The 17,079-nt window shown below is 32.0% G+C and overlaps 1 protein-coding gene across 1 annotated transcript in view; it reads left to right on the top strand.

Moving 5' to 3' along the window:
• The window catches only part of CSMD3 (CUB and Sushi multiple domains 3), a 1,168,727-nt gene that overhangs the window by 161,141 nt on the left and 990,507 nt on the right, over window positions 1-17,079 (top strand). The window contains exon 3 of the mRNA XM_072774281.1: window positions 11,390-11,502. Within this exon, the coding sequence (XP_072630382.1) occupies window positions 11,390-11,502 (113 nt within the window). The remainder of the gene's footprint in view (window positions 1-11,389; window positions 11,503-17,079) is intronic.

The following is a 17,079-nucleotide window of genomic DNA, read 5'->3' as shown; positions in this document are numbered from 1 at the left end:
TAGCATGTGCTAGGCATTGTGCTAAATTTTTACAAGCATCATCCCACTTATCCTCACAATATGGCTATAGGATATTTCCTAGTATTAACCCCCTTTATCCCAAGTTTATTGGGATGAAATCCCTTATTTAATATCAAATTGCTGATAAGCAGTAGAATATGTGTTTTTCAATTGTAAATTCTAGAATCCAATCTTAAAGTCATAACTTCAACTGCTTCTTAAAACTCCAACTTTGGATTAATACATCCATTAACAATTTTAGGTGATTGTGCAAGGTGGGGACGCCAAAATAGATTTAAGTTTCTGGCATTCATTAATCGCACCGTACTTCAAATGTTTTCAGTAGTTCAACTACACTGTCTTTGCAATTTTAATTATTTATAGTTTTAAAGATAAGTAGTTCAAGATAAAAACATTATAAAAGTTTGGCAATAGATGCACAAGATAGAAAAATTGAAAATGCTAAATTTTGAAGAAAATTTCTACTAATATCTTGCATGGATCCTGGATAAAATGGTGATTCTGAAGATGAAACTCTAAAGTCACTGGAAAGAATGAGTTTTAAGTAAATGGAGTATCTCTAGATACAGAGAGTTGAGGACATTCTTAAACTATGTTTTTGACGGAAGAAAAAGTTTTCTCCCCGGAATAGTGGTTTTATAATATTTGTGCATCTCTAAGGTTCAGAAAATAAGGGGAAAAACCTGAAGTATTTAAAGGAAGAAAATATTTAATAGTGAAAAAGAAAATATTTCATAACAAAATAATGAATTTAAGGTTGAGGAATGAAGGTCATGGAGAACATTCACTACTAGGTTTCAGGTTTTCAAAAATTTGCAGAAACTGTAGGAAAAAACCCAGTGATGAGCTCAATTGTTTGTAATATCAAAACAAATTGCTTTAAACAAGAATTCTGGTAAGGTGATAGGAAAATCTCACCTCTAACACCTGCTAGACATCTACCTTCCAATACGTATTAATAACTTAGGCTTTTAGTTCACGTTCCAAATCATATGGAAGTGGCAAAAACTAATAGAACAATCCTGGCAAGAGATGTATTTGGCAAGCATAATTCCAAGATCTACAGATACTTCAATACAGTGGAAAGAATATAAAAAAGTGAAAATGAATGCTAGTCACCTACCTTTCTAGCTATATCTTTATTATAATCAGAGTCATATTTATTTTTACCCCAATCCCTATCCATATGTACATCAGTATCTATACTAGATCTATACCTAGCACATGTTCCATACATTGTAAATTTGCCTTTCTCACACAGGATGCCTTTATCAGGAATTTTATATTTGAAAGAAGTTTCAGCTCATTTAGTCCCAACAAATGATATAATTACTCAAATATTGCCACAGTCATCTTTTCCTCTGATATTACAATTACTGACATCTTGACATAACCATGAATTATTGTGCTGTGCTTCATGTACCCCAATATCAATAGGACATGCATGATTTATTCTCACAGAACAGTCATTACTTTAAATATCTACTTGTTCCTGTGGTTTTCCCATTCATTTTGAAATTAAATAATTAACAGTTCACTTCAGCAAAGAATTCCCTGTATATCTCCCGGATCATTTTTAAGAACTGTATAACCAAAGTAAAATTGTAAGATAATTCATATCAAATTTTTCTCACTATGAGTAATGAGAAATCATCATAATAATGCTGGCATTATAATACAATTTGTCTTAACCATAGTATGACACAGAATGCAAATGAAAGGGCAGTGGATTTTGAGATACAGTACTAATGAAACTAACACTTAGTGGCTATTTCTTTGATTCCAGAAAATACACTAGGCCATTCCATATGAATTTTCTTAGTTAACCATCACAAATTCCAGGGACTTGGGATAATGCTACCACATTTTTTTTTTTTTAATATCTGTTCATGAGAGACGCAGAGAGAGATGCAGAGTGCAGAGACAAGGGCAGAGGGAAGAGCAGGCTTCATGGGGAGCCCAATGTGGGACTCAATCCCAGAACCCTGGGATCATGCTCTGAGCCTAAGGCAGATGCTTAACCACTGAGCCACCCAGGAGTCTTGACCACTTATGTTTTAAAATAAAGCTTTTGCTCTCTTTTTGCCGTTTCCCATTCCCATGTCTGTATCCACCCAATCTCCTTATAAGCAGTAATATCCTAATATCCTTTTGATTTTAAAAATATAGTTTTTACATTTATTCTTTAACTAGAGAATGTTTAAATTATTGTAATTGACTGAGAGGGGCATTAAATATGCACATACAGAAACATAAAATACATATATTTTTATACAAATATTTTATATTAAAATTTTATATATAAAAATTACATAAAACTTTATATATACAATATATAACATATATTAACATATAATATATATAATATTAACATATAATATATGTTATATATTCATATATGTTATATATATTTATATGTTATATATTATATAAATATCATAATATATTTATGTTTGTGTATGTATACATATTTTTGTTTAAAGAGGCCTTTGATTACATTGTTAGAGATAGTATGGATCCAGTCATTCTTGATATGCAGTCTCTTAGAAATAACACCTCACTGTTAAAAGCTGGTAAACTTATTTACATAATGAGACAGTATCATTCTTATCCATCATCTTTGGTGCTTTAAAGGTTTCCATTACATTAAGCCATAAAATGGCACATTAATTGCCATCAATTTCTAAAAATTTTTAAATAAACAGCCTCTTATTTAAAGAGCATACCTTGGCATTATAAATTACTTTCTTATAATTTGAATTTCAATCAATTTTGTATTAATTATCAAATAATTATTTTAGTATTTTTCATATTAGTCATTGATATAAAGTTATAAGTTCATTAGTTAATTTTCCCTGAAACTAGTTACTCATTATGATGTTAAGCATCATTAATGTTCCTGAATCTTTGTGAAAGGAAATGTTTAAAGAATGCTTTCTTCTACAAGGACTTATGGGAAGTAACAGGATCACTCATTTGAAGTGCATGACCTTTAAAATATACAACAACCTCTGATATTTCTCAAGTACCCAAATTAGTAAAATGATTCTATGGAAAAAGATCATGCTTATCTATAAAATATTATACTTTTAGATTACCTAGAAAACATGTTAGGTTCAAGTGCAATACATGTATATTTAAATATTGTAATTTATAATTCATATTAAAATAAAAAAAATTTAAAAATCATGCTAGTTTTACTTGGAAAATAAATTTTAAAACTATATAGTTATATCCTGAAAGATACTTCAAATAGAAGTGCATAAGATATATGATCTTCCTTTAACTTTTCAGGTTAATATTATGGTAAATGATAAGTCTTTCTAAACAGAAGTGTCTACATAGACTATCTGAATTTTCTTAACAATTGAAGTCCTTTACATCCTTGTGATACTTGAGGACACTCTGTTACAAGAACACAGTTTCTTGGTTTGAAAAAGAAAGTGTTCTGATGGCATTCATCTTCTCCTACCACCCACCCTCATTCATTAACTTAATAGCTATTTATTGAGGGCCATCTTAAATGATATGTACTGCATGAAAGCACTGATGATAAACTAGTGAGTTCTAAGGACTTCACAAAGGTTAGCATCCAAAAGAGAAGAGATGCTTAATAAATAATCACACATAAATATTAAATTATAAATAAAATCTTGTAAAGAAAAGACTTATCTTAGAAATATTGAAGATTCAGTTACAGACCACTACAATAAAGGGATTATTGCAATAAAGCAAGCCAAATGTAGTTTTTTTTTGGTTTCTCAGTGCACATAAAATCTGTGCTTACACTGCACTGTAGTCTATTGAGTGGTGCAATAGCATATGTAAAAAAAGAACATGCCTTAAATTAAAAAATACTTTATTACTAAAACTGCTAATCAATCTCTGATCCTTCAGTGAGTCATAATTTTTTTGCTGAGGGAGAGTCTTGTCACTGTGTTGGTGGATGCTGACTGATCAGGGTGGTGGTTGCTAAAGGTTGGGGTGGCTATAGCAATTTCCTTTTTTTTTTCTTTTTAAGATTTTATTTATTTATTTATGAGAGAGAGAGAGAGAGAGAGAGAGAGAGGTACAGACTCAGGCAGAGGGAGAAGCAGGCTCCATGCAGGGATCCCGATGCAGGACTCGATCCCGGGTTTCCAGCATCAGGCCCTGGACTGAAGGCAGCGCTAAACCGCTGAGCCAGCCACCCCAGGAATTTCTTTTTTTTTATTTTTTATTTTTATTTAAAAATTTTTATTTATTTATTTATGATAGTCACAGAGAGAGAGAGAGAGAGAGAAAGAGAGGCAGAGACACAGGCAGAGGGAGAAGCAGGCTCCATGCACCAGGAGCCCGACGTGGGATTCGATCCCGGGTCTCCAGGATCACACCCTGGGCCAAAGGCAGGCGCTAAACTGCTGCGCCACCCAGGGATCCCAGGAATTTTTTAAAATAAGAAAATAATGATATTTGCTATGTCAATTTACTGTTCTTTTCATAAGAATTTCACTATAGCATGCAATGCTGTTTGATAGCATTTACCTACAGCAGAACATGTTTCAAAACTGGAGTCAATCCTCTCATATTCCAGCATGGTTTATCAATTAATTATTTAATATTCTAAATCCTTTGTTGTCATTTCAATAGTCTTCACAGTATCCTCAGCAGGAGTAGATTCTACCTCAAGAAACCCCTTATTTGTTCATCCATAAGAAGCAACCCCTCATCCTTTAAAGTTTTATCATGAGATTATTGCACTTCAGTTTATAGTAACAGGGTCAAATAATAACATCAAAGCCCAGGATCACAGGTCACTGTGACAAATATTATTATAATGAAAAAGATTGAAATATTGTAAGAATTACAAAATGTGACACAAAGATAGTGAGCAAATGCAGTTGGAAAAACAGCATCAACAGAACTGTTCAATGCAGGATTGCCACAAACCTCCAATTGTAAAAAAAAAATAATAATATCTAAAAAGTTAAAAAAAGCAGAGCTCAATAAAACAAGGTATACCTATAACTAATAGGATTCATAACTGAAAGAGTTTATTTTCAGATTAATAAAGTAAGGTATTATAGGCGGGAGGAAAACAAGTTCTTGGAAATCCACATATTGATAACTATCACGGAAATAAGTCTAATACATACATCCTTTCTTATTTATTGAATTGAAAAAGAAAACTAAATCTCATAATATATAACATGTCACTACCTGCTGATTATTTATAGATGACTGTAGAAAACTAGTTTTTAATAAAAAGAAAACATTCTCTGCATTGTCCACTATTATTTTGGGTAATTTAAATAGTGTAGTGTCCTAAATATTGTCTAAAAATACTGATTATTTAACATATGCAAATAGGTATAAAGTGAGTTTGCGTGTAAAATAATTGGGTGTTTATTTGCACATTAGTTCAAATATTTAATATTTTTTACTTAATCAACATGTCAAAGACAATGATAGGATAAACAGCATGTTCAACAGAAAATGGGACACAGTAAGTCATAGTTTTGGACTTGGATCTCCTATGAACTTGATCAAATTATTTAATTTCTCCCATTCTCTTGTACCTTCTAGGTGAATTGCATATTTCACCTGTACAAAGAAATTTTTCTTCTAAAGTTATAGTCAAATAAATTTTGCACTAATAGGCTTTGAATCTACTCATTTTGCAGATCAACATGGGTCTCAGTGACTTGGTGTGGTCACTAGGTTGTATAGGATTTCCAGTTTCATTTATGGAGTAAATTAGTATTTTAAACACCTTTAAAAAAATATTTCTGGGGCAACAAATTACTTAGTAGTTTAAACAGCATAAATTTGTTACTTTGCAGTCTAGGAAAATGAAGTCCATGATGGATTTAACTGGATGGAAATCAAGGTGTCGACAGGTCTGTCTTCCTTCTGGAGGCATTAGATGAGAATTTGTTCCTTGCCTTTTCTAGCTAGTGGAGGCTGCTTGGCATTCTTTGGCTTAATTCCTCTGCCATCTTCACAGCCAGCAATCACATCTCTCTAACCTCTACTCTGTTATCCTCTCTCCTACTCTCTCTCTCTAACTTTCCTGTTTCTCTCTTATAAAGATCCTTTTGATTACTCTGAACCCATTCAGATAATCTAAGGTAATCAGATAATCTCCTAGTCTTAAAACATCTGTAACATTCCTTTTTTCATATAAGGTGAGATATTTCAAAATTCCAGGGACTAGAGCCTGGGTATTTTGGGAGTGCCATCACTCAAAACATAACATTAGATGTATAATTGTAATAGGCATAACGTCTTAGCAGGTTATGATGTAACTAGTTTTTCAGAATTCTTGTGTGGTGCAAAACCATTCTTCTTTTTTGCCCCTTCCTCATAGTGTTTCTTTTTTTGTGTGTGTATGAAAAACTAGTATGAGCATTTAAAGTGAGAAGTATTTTATTTATATAGATTCAAATCAAGAAGTAAAGTTTTAATACCTCTAGAAACTTATATAATAACTAATTAGTTACTGAATGACCCTGCAATTCTACCACTAGATATATTCCCAGTAGAAATATGTATGTATGCTTACAAAACAAGTAAACAAAAATTTATGGCAGTATTATTTATAAAAGACCCAACTGGAAATAGAAAAATCTGCTAGCAGCAGAATGGCTAAATAAATTGAGGTATAAAATGAAATCCTATATAGTACTGAAAGTTAATTTCCATATTACTGCTGCAATAGTACAAACAATGCTGAGTCAGGAAAGCCATAGTGAAATAATTTTATTATATATAATTTCATTTATATAAAGCTTTAAAACATGCAAAATTAATTTGTTTAGCTAGAAATCAGGCAAGTGGTTATCTTTAGGGAGGAATGAGAGTAATGAATGGGAGGAAATATAAACAGACATTCAATATTTCTTGCTGTCTTTTGTTTCTTGATCTAAAATATTTAATTTGTGAAAATACAGCAGTATGTACAAATTTGACATGTTGTCATCCTCTTTATGTAAGTTTTAGTTCATTAAACATATTTGTAAATAAAAGGCCAAGATTATATAATTAAATTATAAAGGTATAATCTTTTATGTAGATAAAAGTATAGCCTTTTATGTATATAAAAGACTAGTATATTCTGGTCATAACTGACATATCTTTAAAAATAAGGATACCAAAAATTTATAGGCTAAAAGGTGTTCTAGACTAGTTCTAGTAAATTAGGTTTTAGGTTTATTACTACCAGATAAGACAAAGATTAAGATCAAATCATTAATAGACATAGATTAGGGGCACCTGAGTGGCTCAATCAGTTAAGCATCTGACTCTTGATCATGATCTCATGGTTCTGAAATTGAGCCCTACATTAGGCTCTGTGCTGGGCATGGAACCTGCTTAAGATTCTCTCTTCCTCTCTCTTTCTGTACCCCCCTCAAAAGAAAAAAAAAAAAGAAAAAAAAATAAAGAAAAGAAATAGAGTAGCACTTCATAAAGAAAAATGTTTACTTCACTAGGAAATATAATTTAAACTTGTATACACTTAATAATTTAGCTCCAAATATATTTTAAAATGAACATAACTACAAGGATAAATATAAAAATCACAATGCTATTGTGAGATTTTAGCATATCTCTTTCAGTAGCTAGTAGATCAGATTTTAAAAATGTAGTCAGCACAGAGAACACCTGAACATAATTAATATATTTAACTAAAAGATATATTGTATGCTGCTCCCAGCTAATGATAAATACTCATAATAGTAGCCAGAATGATCTCAGAATAATGGTTCTTTAAAAACTTGTGAGTATATCGCATGGTAAAAATAACTATGCAAATGGAATTGAGACAGATGTCATAAAAGAAGATATCTGAATTAAAAAAAAAGAAGATATCTGAATTATCAACCTGAACACAATTTAATTATATGCGCATTTAACAGTTGGGAACTCTCTTCATCTAGAGGCAGAAGAGGTAGCCTCAGAAGGATGAGGTAGAAGGAAAGACCAGAGAGATTTAAAGAATGAGAACGTGGACCGTTCTTGCTGACTCTCACGATGGAGGAATGGCAGTCTCAAACTAACAAATGCAGGAAATCCCTAAAGCCTGAGAATGACCCAAAGTCAACAGCCAGCAAGGAAACAGGACCTTAGTCCTACAGCTACATGGAATTTAATTCTGGCAACAGCCTTATACATTTGGAAGTGAAAGCAAATTCTGCTCCAGAGTTTCCAGAAGCAATGCAGCCCAGCTAACACCTTGATTTCGGCTTCATGAAACTCAAAGCAGAGAATCAGCTGAGCTACCTTCTACCAATACCTGTGTAACTATGAGACAATTAATAAAGTGTTTTAAGTTTGTGGAATTTGGATTAGCAATAGAAAAATAATACGCTTTTCTTTATAAGAAAACTAGGTGCATAACAAAAAAATTACAATATCAGACCCATAAAGCAAATCTCAAGAATTTCAAAGGATTAAATTCATACAGAAAATGATATCTAATTGCAATTCAAATTAGTACCAATATATTGGTAAGAAGATAGAAGTAAATCAACTCATAGGTTTATAATTTAAGACATATACTTCTAATCATGAGCCAAATAGCTCATGTATTTATGTGGTGAAAAGAGGAATATTTAAAGCTTTAAATGCTTATAAAACCTAGAGGAACTACCAGATAAGTACACACAAGTGAGCTTTTCCAAGAATGTTGATGAAAACAGAAATTTTATTTTATTTTATTTATTTATTTTTTTTTGAAAACAGAAATTTTAAACAACAGTAGAATAATGAATTTAGTGTGGTATATTTATGGCAATAGATTCCTATACAGCAGTGGTTCCCAAATGTTTTCCATGAATCCTTGAAGGTCCTGAGACATTTTTAGGGAGTTCAGAAGATCAAAACTGTTTCCATAATGATACTGAGACATTAGTCACACCTTTTTGACTGTGTTGACATTTGACCCCATGATACAAAAGTAATGATGGGTGAAAATGCTGATGCATTAAAAATCACAATTACTGACCTCAAACTGTAAAAATAGTCATTAGGCATTGTATTCTTTACTGCCACACACTTTTAGTGTGAAAAAAAGTCCATTGTACTTAAGAATAGTCCTGTTGAAGCTATAGTTATTTCATTAAATGTCTACCTTGTAAAGCCCCTCTTTTAAATGACCTGTGTAACAAAATGAAAAGTATGCAAACAAAACAAAACAATCTTTTCTATGCTTACCAAAATATGATGGTTGTTCAAGCAAAAACAGTTGTATGATTGAGTTGTCAGCTCAACTGGCCACTTTTTCATCAAACATTCTTTTTACTAAAGTGACTGACATAAAAATATAGTCACATTTGGGTATTTGGTATATATTTTTTTCAACACAGGCACACACACACACACACACACACACAGAACATGAATTGTTACTTCAAGGGAAAATGACAGGAAATATTGTCTATGATGAAATCTGAATTTACAAGTAAAAAATTAGAATTTTGTAAAACTTTAATCCATTACTGTAAGTTTTAAAGCTTCTGCAAGTTTAAATATTTTTCTAATGAGATTAGTAGCAATAAAAATAAATGTGATTTTTTGATACTTTATAATAAAGTGTATGAACATTTGGAAGATCTAACTCAGTGAACCAATATATTCCAAATTACTGATACATGTTAAAAAATGCATGGTAAAAAGAACCCATTATAAGAACAAGGGGAAGTAATGAATTTTAATGCTACAGAGTATAAAAACTACTTGATATGGTTTGAATTCAACATTGCAACTAACTTGTAAAGTTTTGTGTAGTATCAAAGAAGAGTACTTATCTGCAAAAGCTTTTAGAATTCTCTTCCCTTTTCCAACTACATATGTAAGTAAGGCGAGAGTTCTTTATACCCATCAACCAAAATAACATAATGCAAAATATTGAATAAAGAAGTATATATAAGAATCCAACTGATTTCTGCTAATAGGCCAGATATTAAAAAGATTTCCAAAAACAGAATACAATACATTCTAGTCATTTTTTGGAAAAGAAAATTATTTTGAATTAAAATATGATTTATGCAACCTGCAATATGCTTATCTGGTTATTCTTAAAGTGATAAATACACATGTAAAATTTTTCTGTTTTAATTTAAATGGGGTAAATGTTGATAAATCTAGCCCACAAAATCTTTTTGTGGTTCTTAATTTTTAGAGTATAAATACACCTGAGACAAATAAGAATTATTGCTATCTGGCAATGAAATATATGGTAATTTCAATGTAGATTAATCCTATATGTACAATGTTGGGCAAAAATAGAAAGTATATAAAAAATAGTCTTAATTCCACTGCATAAAATTATTAATTCTTATTCTCATATTGATGAGAAAAATGAGAAAATAAATAACATAAAAGGCAATTCATAGAAAAATTAAAAATTATATATTTTCATTAGTTTTAGGAAAATTATACCTTGTGTGCATTTTTTAAATTTAAATTTCTCTTTTCTGGTTTAGACAAAGTATCAATTGTTAATTAATATATGATCCATCTTGTAACTATACTTACTAAGTTATTAGCATAAAAAGTAATAAATTATGGCTAAAATATCAGAAAATATTTGTTTTATATAAATATGCAATATAGGGACACCTGGTTGGCTCAGTAATTAAGTTTCTGCCTTCCCCTCAGGTCATGATCCTGGATCACAAGACTGGAGCCCAGCAACTGGTTTCCTGTTCAACCAGGAGTTGGCTTCTTCCTCTGCCCCTCACCCTAGACCTGGGCTCTTTCTCTATCTCTCATTTTTTCTCTTTCAATAAATAAATAGAATATTTAAAAATTGCAGTATAACCAAAACGTAATCTACAACTATTAAATTTAATAGAACTTATGAAAGTTTGGAATCTGATAAAACAAAATCTCTTATCCTTTGTAGACTTTTCAGTTTCAAGATTTCATATTTAGATCAGATCTCTTCCTTTAATATTAAATTTCAATAAATACTTCCTACTGCATATATATATTCTAAACTATCAGGAAAACAATTTGGCAAAAATATCTTCTGAATATTCAGTTGTTAAAATCAAGAGCAAAAGATAGCTAAAAACACATACTCTGCAATTCATTTCCCAAAGTTTAAATCAGTATTTTCACAGAGATGATATATGTAATAGATATGATAGTTATGCATATTAATATATGTAAATCACCATATATTTATATATGCCTACAGTAATTGTTTTTGATGAGTGACTTTCAATCAATGTTATAAATTCATTTATAAATCCTAATGCACATATATACACATCTACTTATACAAAGTTTGGGGATTTGATAAAATGACTTTTAATTCTCTTTCAAATTTGTTAGGTAAAATGTCTATAACACTAACAATTAATTCCATATATGTTTTTAGGTTAACAGGATTCCATCTGCCACCGCCAGTGACAAGTACCAAATCTGTGTTCTCACTACGTTTGACCAGTGATTTTGCAGTTAGCGCTCATGGGTTTAAAGTATATTATGAAGGTAAGTGATGGAAATATAAAAAGACCGGTGTCCAGTCTAATAGAGTCAAACCAAAATTTTCTATGGTGGAAATGGAAGAAGAATCACTGGGAAAATGCAGTTCAACCTGCTATCTCAAATCCTTTTCTAAGAGTCACCCTCTTAATTATTAATAGATAACAAAATGCTAGAATTAGTGGGCTTTAATGTTTCATTGCAGTGTACCTGAATAGAGGAATATCTTTCTCTTAAGTCTTCTTAGGAGATAAGACCATGAAACCATTATGGGATTAGACTTAACAAACGTGAACAAAATGCAAGTAGCAAGAAAGTAGGTCTAATTCAAGATTTAGACATCACAGACCTCACCCTATGTTCCTCTGTGCTTTGCCTCTCTGCTAGAAAATAAACTGGTACTCTGTTTTCTGTGCTAGTCAAGAGGAAAGGTCTATTAAGAGACAAGAGTTCACATCTTCCATTCTAAGCCAGTCTTTCTAGTCCCACCGATCCATAATCCCTAAAACTACAGAGAAGGAAACTAAGAAACTCTTGAAATTAAAACTTTTATCTGGAAGTCGGAACAAACTAATTTGGCATCAAAATCTGGTCTGAACTAATTAGAGGCCACTAATAACCTTTATTTATCCCACATAGTGTGGATACTTATGTTTTGTTATACAAATATTGTTTGATAATTTAGTTTACCACAGGCTCTGCTGATGGTGTTAAAAATGTACAGAATCTGCCTGTATTCCTTTTTTAAAATGTGAAAAATTCTGCTGGTAAAAATACTCTATTCCTGAAGGTTTCAGATGGAGGTTGTGGACTTGTAATTTTTCCTCTATGTAATTTAACAATAAAGTTGCATCTCATTTAGGGAAGAACCCCTCTCTACCTATAGGAGTAGCATATCAGATTTCAACTCACTTCTCCACGACCATATTACTAGAATGCATCACACCAGATCTAAAACCTTATAACAATACACACAGATACAGGTACAGATACAGTCACAAGGGTGGTTACATTCTAAAGCACATGATAATTCAAAATAATATATGTTTAAAGACCACACTGGAAAGCATATGTAAGGTAGAATTGCTTTAGTATAAAGGTTAACAGTTTGCATGTGGGGAAAGTTTTAAAGCAAACATTTCATCTTAGTGCTATCTTTCTCACCAGAAAAAAAAAAATCCTCTAACAAGCAATTGAGTAAAAATATTTTATCTTTTTTATATTCTAAATAATGACACATCATAGCAGTTTTTAGCACTATATTCTACCTACTATATATTTCTGAACTATCTTGCTACATTGTAAAATTTGTTTTCCTCCATTGTGCTAGTAATAATCATTATTTTTCTAAGGTGCTTTCACAATAGTTGAGTATTTTTATCTTGGCAACTTAATTCATAGTTCAAAACACTAAAAACACAAAGGTTTAATTTTAAGTGTAATTTTGGCAATATGGAAGGAGTTAGTAATACAATAATTTTCTATTAAAAGCTCCTTAATAGAAAACCTGTACTCTGTTCATCAAAGCATGAATATATTTTAGGTTAGTTTATTCTTTCAGTAAGTACTAAGTATGCTGAAAATGCAGTAACTTGGAAGATGAGTTAGGATGTTGCCATGTTTTCTGTTTTGACTGTCAAGTTTCATGAAATATACTCAAAAATATTTTCAAAGCTCTCCATTCTTTCTACACATACAACATTAAATTTCTGCCTTTTCTCTTCTGCAAAAATGGCTTCATATATCTCCATGACATTTAAACGTATGTTTTGGAGGTCCTGACTTAAAATATAAGGTATTAGGCATCCACATAGCATTGAAGGATTGGTATTCATGTTACAGAACATCTTCAAGCATTGATTTGTGATGGTACCCTCTACTGTGTGTTTTCTATTGCTACTGTAAGAAATGAACACAAATTTTGCTCTTAAGACATAAATATATTAACTCACAGTTCTGGAACTGAGAAGCCCTGGTGGTCTCTGCCAGTTTCTCTGTTCAGGGTCTCACAAGGCTGAAATAAAAATGTCAGCTGGTTGGGCTCATATCTGATGGCTCTGGGGAGTTACTAGTACCATAGCCCCTGAAAGCCTCTCTCTTCCCTGAACTTGGGCCCTATGTCTGAGAGCCAGCAAGTGGTACACTGCATCCTTCTCATACTCAAAATTTCTCTGAAATCTTCTGACTTCCCCATCTGAAGTCATTTCTCTACTGCCTTCTTCCACCACACATCTCTTTTTTCTTTAAGATTTTATTTATTTATTTATTTATTTATTTATTTATTTATTTATTTATTATTTAATATCTGTTTATTCACTCATTCATTCATTCATTCATTCATTCATTAATGGGAGACAGAGAAATAGGCAGAGACAGAGGCAGAGGGACAAGCAGGCTCCTCACAAGGAGCCCGATATAGGACTCAACGCTGTGATCCTGGAACCACGTCCTGAGCTGAAGACAGACACTCATCTAGCCACCCAGGCATCCCTCATCTCCGACTTTAAGTAGAGAAATTTCTTGTTTTTAAGAGCCTGTTGATTAAATTGGGCCCACCTGGGTAAGCATGTCTAATCTCCCTCTGTAAAATTCCTTATGCTTAATCATATTTACAAGGTTTTTTTGTTTTTTTTTTTGCCATGTCCCATGACATATTCACTGGTTCCAGAGATATTTGGTGGTGGGGGTGGGGGAAGACGGTCAATGATACTGTCAAGGCTAGCTGGTGTATAGCAGTCCCCTCTTAACCACAGGAGATGTGTTCCAGGCTCCACAGAGGATGCCTGTAATTGTGGATAGTACCAAACTCTATATATACTTATTTCCTCTTTACATATATACCTTTGTTAAAGTTTAGTTTAAATTAAGTATAGTGGGGTGCCTGGATGGCACAGCTGGTTAAGCATCTGACTCTTGATTTCAGCTCAGTAACAATCTCAGGTAGTGAGATTGATCCTGGCTTCTGAAGGGCTCTGAGCTCAATGGTAGTCTACCTGAGGATTCTCTCTCCTTCTCCCTCTGCCCCTTTCTCCTTCTCACACACTCTCTCTCTAAAGAAAAGTAAATAAATCTTACAAAAAATTAGGCATAGTAAGACATTAGCAACAATAATAAAATGAATCGTTATAATAATATATTGTAACAAAAGTTTTGTGAATGTGGTCTTTCTCTTGCTCTCTCTCAAAATATTCTGTACTTACGCTGCTTGTGATGATGTGAGATGATAAAATGCCTATGTAAGGAGATGAAGTGAGGTGAATGATGCAGGCACTTTGATGTAGAGTTAGCCTGATGATTCGTCAGAAGTAGAATATTCACGAGAGACAGAGAGAGAGAGAGAGAGAGAGAGAGAGAGGGACAAAGGCAGAGGGAGAAGCAGGCTCCTCACAGGGAGTCTGATGCAGGACCATACACCCTGAACCAAAGGCAGACAAGTAACCACTGAGCCGCCCAGGTGTCACAGAAGTAGAATTAGGACCAGAGTTGACTCCAGGTAACTGAAGCAGAGGAAAGCAAAACTGCAGGTAAGGCTAGACTATTGTATTGTGAAGTCTGGAAAATTTAGTTTGAAATTTCAAAGCTCATTCTCCACATCCCTACATTTTGGATCCAATTAGCTCAAACCACAACTCCAGATTCTATTTTGTCTACGATAAAATTCATCTACTAATCTGGACATCTCCTCTAAATTTATACCTGCATGATTTTTTTTTCCCAGATGATTCTAATATCTGAATCTCATTTATTTTCATTCCATTTCCTCTATATAATCATTTAATAGTGATTTTTTTTAAAAAATTGAAGTATAGTTGATACACATTGTTAGTTTCAGGTGTACAACATAGCGATCCAACAAGTCTATAGGTTGTGCTATATTCATCACAGGCATAGCTACCATCTGTCACCATGCAACCCCTATTACAATACCACTGACTATATCCCTTTTGCTGTACCTATCATCTTAATTTTTTAAAGTGTCCTAAGATCTTGTCCTTATGTATTAGAATTTATGAGATCTCTATTTATTAGTAATATTTGTGCATCTATCTGTGTTTCTCAATTTGCCAACACTGGACCACATGTATCAGAATCCTATGGAGAATTTGTTAAAATGTAAAATATAGAATTCTTGGCCCCAGTTATATATTCTGAATTAGACTTTGGAGTGGAGTCCTAGAATATGCATTGCAATCACAATTGTAAATCCAATATAGAAAAAAATAATTAATAAATGTAAGTCAGTCTTTGATCTTCACAGAATTCCATTCTTATAAACTTCTATTGCCCTGCTTCAGCCCATTTACTTTAAAACTGTGGAGGATGTGTTTCATAAATAATGATCAAGTTTAAGAGCTCTTAATCATTTACTGGAAATACTTTTCTTTTAATCTCCTTAAAGTCAAAGCTGTGAGTTGTTAAATTTCTGTGGAAAATGTTCCCATTAATATCTAGCTGTATTTATCTTTATCTTTGCTCATTACTGTCTACCACATACCTCAATATCTGGTCACTATTTCCTGAGGTTTGATTTTTTGCAGAATTTTGGTTCCATTTTTTAAAATCTTAATAAAAACAAATGACTAAAATACTGTTCTTTGAAACAGTAAATTCAAGAAACACTAATGTATACTAGGTTGAATCGTCTATTAACCATTTTTTAAAATGTGATAGAGATAAATCTGGTAAGATCTGCGTTCTATGGAGCACATAGTGAGAAATGCACATAGGTCTTTCCTAAATCTGCCAAACAGAATTTGAAATGTAGTCCAGTTTCTGCTAAAAGTTTTTTGTATAATAGAATTTTTTTACATTTTACTTAAAGATGCATAATCAGTTTTTATAGGTAAAAGAGCATATAGTTATATGACATGGAATGTTTGACTACTTTGGAATCATTTATTGTGGAAACAAAGTAATATAATGAAAATATATAGTGGATTATGCACATACTAAATATTATTATATATATTATAGCAAGTGGTTACTCTAATGTCTGTAAGAATCCCAATGAATAACTTCAGCATGTATCAGTGAACCAATTCAATGATTAGAAACAGATTTAAAAATTATAGTCTTGAAAACTCACTTCAAACACAAGGTAGTTCTTATGCTTTAATGATTATTGATGTGTATGGCTAAGTAATTTAGGAATTATAGGATTAAAACTTTTACCTTTAGAAAATATACTGTTAAATCATTTTCACATTTTAATTCAAAAACAAAAATTTGGCTAATAGCACTACTGTCACGAGGTAACATTCACTGAGTGATCTTTTCCTGCCAATCACAGTGCTAAATATTTCACATGGATTTTCCCAACCTAGAAAATTATATGATAAAATGTAATGAGCAAGAATTTAACAAAAAATTAACATTAATGTACAAATATGTTTAAGTGCCCTATAAATATAAACCATGTATATTTTGAAGACCTATTTTATATCTAACTATAAACTATAGTTCCATTTACAGTTGAATGAATAGGATCATAGAGTTCAGTATAAAAGAGTATTGTAAAAATAAAAATTACTGAGAACCCTGTGTGGTAAGACAATATGAAACATAAAAGCTGAAATGTATTTT

This window comes from Canis lupus, chromosome 14, assembly GCF_048164855.1.
Source record: "Canis lupus baileyi chromosome 14, mCanLup2.hap1, whole genome shotgun sequence".
Classification (NCBI taxonomy): domain Eukaryota; kingdom Metazoa; phylum Chordata; class Mammalia; order Carnivora; family Canidae; genus Canis; species Canis lupus.
Note: the sequence above shows the minus strand (reverse complement) of the source record. Positions and strands in the feature narration are given on the sequence as shown.